This window comes from Dasypus novemcinctus, chromosome 8 (assembly GCF_030445035.2).
Source record: "Dasypus novemcinctus isolate mDasNov1 chromosome 8, mDasNov1.1.hap2, whole genome shotgun sequence".
NCBI classification, from domain to species: domain Eukaryota; kingdom Metazoa; phylum Chordata; class Mammalia; order Cingulata; family Dasypodidae; genus Dasypus; species Dasypus novemcinctus.
In genome coordinates this window covers 60,721,938-60,728,958 of record NC_080680.1, presented here as the reverse complement: position 1 = coordinate 60,728,958, position 7,021 = coordinate 60,721,938, and the positions used below count along the sequence as shown (strand labels likewise).

The following is a 7,021-nucleotide window of genomic DNA, read 5'->3' as shown; positions in this document are numbered from 1 at the left end:
TTATGGGACTACTATTATATAGGTACTGTTACATCTGAATGTGTAACAAAGAAAATGAAATGTACTACTGGTTTAAATTTGGTTGAATACATATATGGCTCTTTCTGGACTCTATACTGTATAGTTTATTTTTCTCATCATTGCACCAACACTACACTATCCTAGTTACTATAACTTTATCATGTTTAATATCTAGAAAGAGTAAGTCTTCCAACTTTGCTCTTCAAGGAGAAAAATCCCTTTGCATTTCCATATAAATTTTAGAAGAGGTTTGTCAATACTCTTTCTCTCTTGCTTACTCGCATGCATGCGCACACACACACACAAACACATACCTTCCTGAGATTTTGGTTGAAACTGCAATCCATAGAAAATTCTTAGGAGAAATGACATCTTTACAATACTGAGTTTTCCAATCCATGAATATAGAATATCTCTTCAATTACTAAGCTCTTTATTTTCACTGCAAATTGCTTCATAACTTCCTAAATAAAGATCTTGTACAATTCTTAGATTTCTGTGTGTCTGATTTTTTGATACCTTGGAAATGGCTTTTAGAATTACATTTTTCTAATTGATTAAGACTATTATCTTAGTTTTCTAGGGTTGCTGTAACAAAGTGCCACATACTGAGCGGCTTAAACAACAGATTTGTTGTCTCAGTTCTGTCAGCTGGAAGTCTGAAACTAAGGCGTTGGAAGGACCACACGCCTCCCTATGAAGTCTGTGGGGAAGAATCTGTTCCGTGCATCTCTCCTGGCTCTGGGCGGAAATACATGGCTTGTGGCTTAATTCAATCCCTTCCTCCATTGCATGGGCATCTTCCCTGTGTGTCTGTCATTGTCTCCTCTCCCTTATAAAGACAGAAGTTATAGTGGATTAAGGTTCCAATCTACTCCATTATGGCCTATTTTAACTTGCCTAATTCCAGCTGTAACGACCCTATTTCCAAATAAGATCACATTCAGAGGTCCAGGGCCTAGGACGTGAATATGTCTTTTAGGGGGACATAATTCAAACCACAGCACTGGTATATAGACATAAAGTAGGTTTTTGAGTTTTGGTTTTATATCCAGTAATCCTATTAAAGTCACCTTTGATTCTGTTTATCTGTGAATTCTTTAGAATTTTTTATATTCCCAATAATGCCACTGGCAGTTTCCATTTTTATTACTGGTTTTAAGAACTAATCTGTAATACTGTAGCTCGTGTAGCCAGTAAAAAGTGTTAGACTAGTTCACATACATAGTTATTTGATTAAAACTATTCAAATTAGATTAGAATATCTGGACTATTGGCCTTCATGTAAAAGAATACAAATGTATCCCATACATAAAGAACATGCTTATTTTCCAGTTGAGAAAGACATATTCTGTCTGATCACCTCTCCCACCAATACTCACACCAAGAGAAAATGCTGGCTTTTTTCCCCATGTCTATTGCTCTCTCTTCAAGCACAAGAGGAAATAAAAAACAGGTTAAAATTATGTATTTTATTTGCCCCTCTGAACATGATATTCTTTTGACGGCATCACCACTGGTGATATTCTCATTTAACTTCTCCTAGAAGACCTCCACTCCTCACTTTATTATCCTCTTTCCCAGAATCTCCTCCTTCCTAGACCACTCCTCGATAATGAAATTTCCATTACTTACAGAAACACGGTTCTAAGGTTGGAACCAGGTCTGAACTGATTGCATTAGAAGTCAGTAAGACCAAAATGAGCTCTAATCCATCTGTCAGACCCAAAGAACTGACACAAAATAAAGGATCGGAGTCTTTGATTCTCTCTTCAGCAATATTTATTGGAAACAGCGATGCTTCCCATGGTAAGAGTTTATACATTAAGCAGTAAGATTTGCCTTTCACTCCACATGATCCACTACTGCAGGTGGTACATCTGAAGCAGCACAGTAAACCTCTGAAAGACTCTGTACAGCTAGATAAATAGAACTCTGGATAACTAATGGGACTTTCGTGACAGATAAAAAAAAAAGCAACACTGATAAGATTACACACAGCACTGTACACACAAAATGAAGATGGGTAGAAGGGACAGAAGTAAAAGTAACAACTGAATTTAGAAAGAGTTTTGCATATGCAGCCACACATCTTAAACTGCTAAGCACAAAATCATCTTTATTTGGTCCTCATTGAGGGCAGAATATGCACAAATGATGTTCAAAGAACACAAGGTAAAGGTGGAAAGGAAAAATATTTATTGTTTCTTGGTCTATGAACTAGCATGAAAATGGAGTGTTTTACTCCTTGTGTCTCTGTGCCAAATGGATTTACAAAACACGTAATTCATAAATAAAAATCAAGTGAAGTTATTTGTTCCCCTTTCCTGTAACCTTAAGAAATACCTTAAATACATACATCATTTCTGTAAAGCAAGAAATTTACACTTGGAACCCAGCTTACTTGCCGATTGCACATAATTGAGAATTTTCTCTTTCCAGTCCCTGCCATAATATACTGATTGCTAATCAACTTATTGAGAAATAAAATGGGACTCTCCATCCATTTAATAGCAGGAAGGGAAGAAAACTGGATGTACCTCAGAAACAGGCATGAGTGGGGGAACACAAAGGTGACTGCTTACAGAGAAGGCTTTGAACCCACACTCAATATTTTTCTACTGATAGCATCAAGGGAGAAACTCATTCAGACCAGAAGACAATTTGCTGGTGAGGGAGGTTTCCTTGAAAATTCTGTGCTCTCTTATTTGGGAGGGGGCAATGTAAAAGGAAGATCTATCTCCTCTTTAAATAGAGAACCTCAGACCTCGAGATGGCCTCTGGGTGACAGACAATATCTTCAGTAGGATGGGTTTTCTGGATGTGGCTCATGGTCATATATTCTAAAAAGCCACTGCCTCCTGAGAACTCTGTAAACAGCAGTTCTGTGACTACTGGTTGGTCTTGGATGGTGTTTAAAAAGCACATGCCATGCCCAGCAGGCTAAGAAGATACCATCCATCACCATGACTCTTGTGGGATCACACAAGTCAACCAAAGATACTTGGTGGGGCTTGATGACTCGGACGGACCACTGTGGCCTGCGCTTGGGATATGTTGTAAGCAGCAATACCAAAGCAGTGGTAAAACGTAACTATCTGGGTCAAGAGGAGGTGAGCCAGCCAGCATTACATTCTAATGGGGCAGGGCAACCAGAATCTCCACATAATTGATGGGGAAGAAGCCTGACTGGCCATGAAGCATTCCCTCATACCAGTTCTCATCAATTTGATTGGTGAGCGTGATGATGTCGCCCTCTTTAAAACCCAACTCCCCTTCATTTTCAGGTTCAAAGTCGTACAGAGCTCGGCAGCAGGGCTGGTCCATTGGGGCACCTGGGAGTAAGAAGGGGAGAGAAGAAGACAAAAGGACAGGGGTATTTAACTCCACAGTTTCTACTACAAGTTGTACCCACCTGGAGAGCCATTATCCCTTCTTCCTGCTAAAGCAGCCTCCTGCTGCTGGGCCCAAGGTGTCTGCTTCATAGGCACCCTGACCTCTACTAGTCTTCAGAAGTTTCTCAAATTTCTGGAAATTGCTGGATAGTCCTGCTTCTGTTTTCAGTATGAAAAATGATCATATCTATTTTTGTGTTACATAAAACTGTTCAGTAAAGTTTACCTTTCTGATAATGCCCAGGGATGGAAGGCCCATTGGCTTCTGGGGTTTATAATGATATTTAAGTTAATGACAAAGCATGGCCAGAATTCTTTCATGTAAGCAATTTAAAATCTCTGCACATTTGGAACAGTATAGCTCATTACAAGAATGATGTTTTGCAGCCTACAAAAAATAGTTCAGTTCTCACATTTAAAAAATAATGACACTAGCCTCTGGGAAATAGCTATAATGTAGTGAGAACAAAACAATATAAAACATTGGGTTCAAGCTCTTACTCTGTGTGACCTTAGCAAAAGCACTTCACTCTTGGTCTCAGTTTCTTTGTCTATAAGTGGAAATAGCAGAACTTACTTCAGGGGATTGTTGTGGCTATTAAATGAGATTATGTTAAAAAATTACATAATTTACACTTGGTAATTTTTTGCATATACATGAACAGTGTATAAACCTATGATAAAATAATTCACTCAATCTTGAGTAAATTAATTTATTAAATTATATCTTAGAAGGGTCTATTTAAAATGACCAAATATATTAATATAGTATGCATAAACAAAAGTATATAGACTCAGACAAGAGCGTACAGCTCCTGTGCCATCTAGATGGCTTTGAAAACAGTCTTTTTTTTTTTTTTCCTACTTACAGAAAGCAGCAAAATATCAAAAATAAATGAAAAATAAAATGTACACTTAGTTTCTGGGCAGGGAAAAGCACAGTTATAAATAACTTACATGGCTAGTCCTTGTGGTCAACTAACTTTGAAGAGCCACTGCTGCCTATATCACCACACAGGGGATCTAAGTAGCAGAGGTGAGCTTCTGTCTCAGACCTCACTTTTTCCCTTTGTAGTCTCCTGAGAACATCTTTAAAAACTTTCCTACTGTAGAAGAACAACAAGACTTGGGGGTACAGGGAATATAGGAGAAAGCTGCATATCTTTAAAAGTCATATCCAGTATAACAATATTTCTACTTTTTCAATCACACATGTGAGGATTTAAAATGTCTCAAACACAAGCTCTTATCTAATATGTGAAGGGGGTGGAGAATGAGAGTGCCATCTGAAAAGTATTATTGTGTATGTTTCAATACTCTTGATAGAAAATAAGCTTAGCTTTTATTCTATCAACCCCAATATAGTAGCACAATGAACTGAGGAGGGCAGGGTGGGAAGGAAACTCAGCAGGTGTTGAGATTCAAAATACATTAATCTGCAAGCCGATATGTTTTATATGACTCAAATAGTCCAACCCAACTCATCCCTGGAATTGGAATGTGTGGGTTACATGTGCATGTACACATATGTCCCCACAGCATCCACTCTCACCCATGTTGGACTCACAGAAAAGGGGAAAAATCCGGAGAAAATGTAAGATGGTATTCTCAGTACCATACTGACATGTTAGTGTGATTTACTACTAAAAAAGAGGGTCAAAATCAGCTGTGGTTAGCATGTTAGTTTGTGATGATGACTGAGAGAGAATAACGGGTATGCAGAGAAAATTTTGGAGAGGAAAGAAGAGGGAAAAGTAGGGTAAGAGAAGATGAATGAGAAAAAAGAGAAAAGATGAATGTAAAAAGGAGAAAGGAGTCCATTAAAAGAGTTTCTACCTGACAAAACGATCTTGTAAGAAATATCTTATTGTATATTTCCTGTGCAGTCAGACTGCATTGATTTTAGGATTTCTTAAAAAGTGTTCAATGGTGGTCTAAGCTTCTCACCTGCAGGTTTGGGGGTGCCCACGTGGGAGAGGCCCCCATTGGGCTGAGTACTGTCCCCAGTTGGGAATTCCAGGCTCATCCGTGGTTTAGGCTGATATTCCCTTCTAGGCTGAGATGAAGCTTGTCTTATTCTGCATTGAAAAGAAAAGGGGAAAAAAGCAGCCAATTAAAAGCAAAAAGAAAAGCAGTAAAATCTAGGAAATGCCTGAGGTACCTACAGTCTATCATTATAGAGCATGGGAAATCTGAAAAGAATCCTTACTTTTTCATACATGTCTATCTGTGCTCTTGCTGATGTCCCTTTATGCTCATACACTGTCTTCATTCTTTCTCTCAGTCTCTCATTTACTCCTCTCAATCCCTTTTCCTCCCTTATTTATTTAGTGCTTACTATGCAAGTACGCACTGTACAGAATGCCAGGAACATAATGATGACTAAGACACAGTTCTTGCCCTCCAGGAGCTTATGCTCTGTAAGGAAGACAGAACATAAACATCTGATTACAATAAATTGTAGTAAGTGCTATTACAGAGACCTGTGAAGTGCTACAGGAGCACTGGGTAGGAGGGGTAGAGTGGGGAATGGAGAATACCTCTCTGCAGGGATGGTGAAGAAGGTTTAAGGAAAAAGATAAAAGATATGTGGGAGTTGTTTCCAGGTGAACACATGGAAGAAAGCCATTCCATGCAGAGCACAATGATGTTTGGAAGGGAAGAGGAAACACTGTGTGCTGTGGGAACAGGCAGCAGTAGAGCAACAGGGAGAGGAATGGGATGAGGAAGAGGGAAGGGAGCTGGAAAGTAAGACCAACAAATATATTCTACACAGCTCCAAAATATATTCCACAGTTTTAGGTATACAATAAGCAAAGTATATGCCAAGTTTGCAAGGGTGGAGAGTATTGGAGAAGACCAATTTCAGATGAAAAAAGGGAAGTGATCCATTTATATTCAACAGATGTCACAAAGCATTTTGAAGTGTACAATTTTAAACCGTCTAGGGGCTTTGGAAATGTCCGCCCATTTCCATAATGGTACACTGAAGACAGATGCATAATCGAAGCATTAATCAGAGAAGATACCAAGATGGAAACAGGTGTGGAAGCTTCCACTAGCACAGTACGATGTCTGTGGTCTTCATTATGCATTCAGCCATTTCTTCAGCCTATGAGAGTCTAATCTGGCCATAACCTGAGAATAAAGTCTGTTCAATTGATTCTCTGATGTATATATGTTGGGCAAAACCATCCTGTTTCATTTGGCTAAAGAAAGTAACACATGGAGTGCAAGGCCACTGCATTTGGCTGTTCAGCCTGTCTCCTCACAACTCGAGGGAGCTTTACCCACAAATAAAACTACTCCAGCCCCACTGCAGCGCATATCTAAGGAGGTGGAAGAGGAAGGTTGAAGGTGATGGTGGAGGATTTTCACACAAGGTGTGAAAAAATACAGGGTTTCCAATTGGATAGACTTGATTGTGAATCCCCAGTTCCATAGCTCTGTGATGTTTGTCTAGTTATTTCCCCTCCCTGAGCCTCAGTACACTTATTGTTTAGAAGAGTTAATACTATATAGTTTACAGTTTTTGAGGATTGATGATAAAATATACTCGGTACCTAAACAATATTTCTGCTCAGGAAATCACATCCATTATCATC

At 38.9% G+C, this 7,021-nt stretch overlaps 1 protein-coding gene across 3 annotated transcripts in view; it reads right to left on the bottom strand.

The window, feature by feature from the left end:
- Window positions 1–1,785: 1,785 nt before the first annotated feature.
- Window positions 1,786–7,021, bottom strand: part of SH3GL2 (SH3 domain containing GRB2 like 2, endophilin A1) — a 253,693-nt gene continuing 248,457 nt past the window's right edge. For all 3 annotated transcript variants that reach the window (XM_071216756.1, XM_071216757.1, XM_071216758.1), the window contains exons 8-9: window positions 5,364–5,494; window positions 1,786–3,356 (exon numbers count right to left, since the gene is read on the bottom strand). In XM_071216756.1, the coding sequence (XP_071072857.1) occupies window positions 3,157–3,356; window positions 5,364–5,494 (331 nt within the window). In that variant the 3' untranslated portion in view covers window positions 1,786–3,156. The remainder of the gene's footprint in view (window positions 3,357–5,363; window positions 5,495–7,021) is intronic.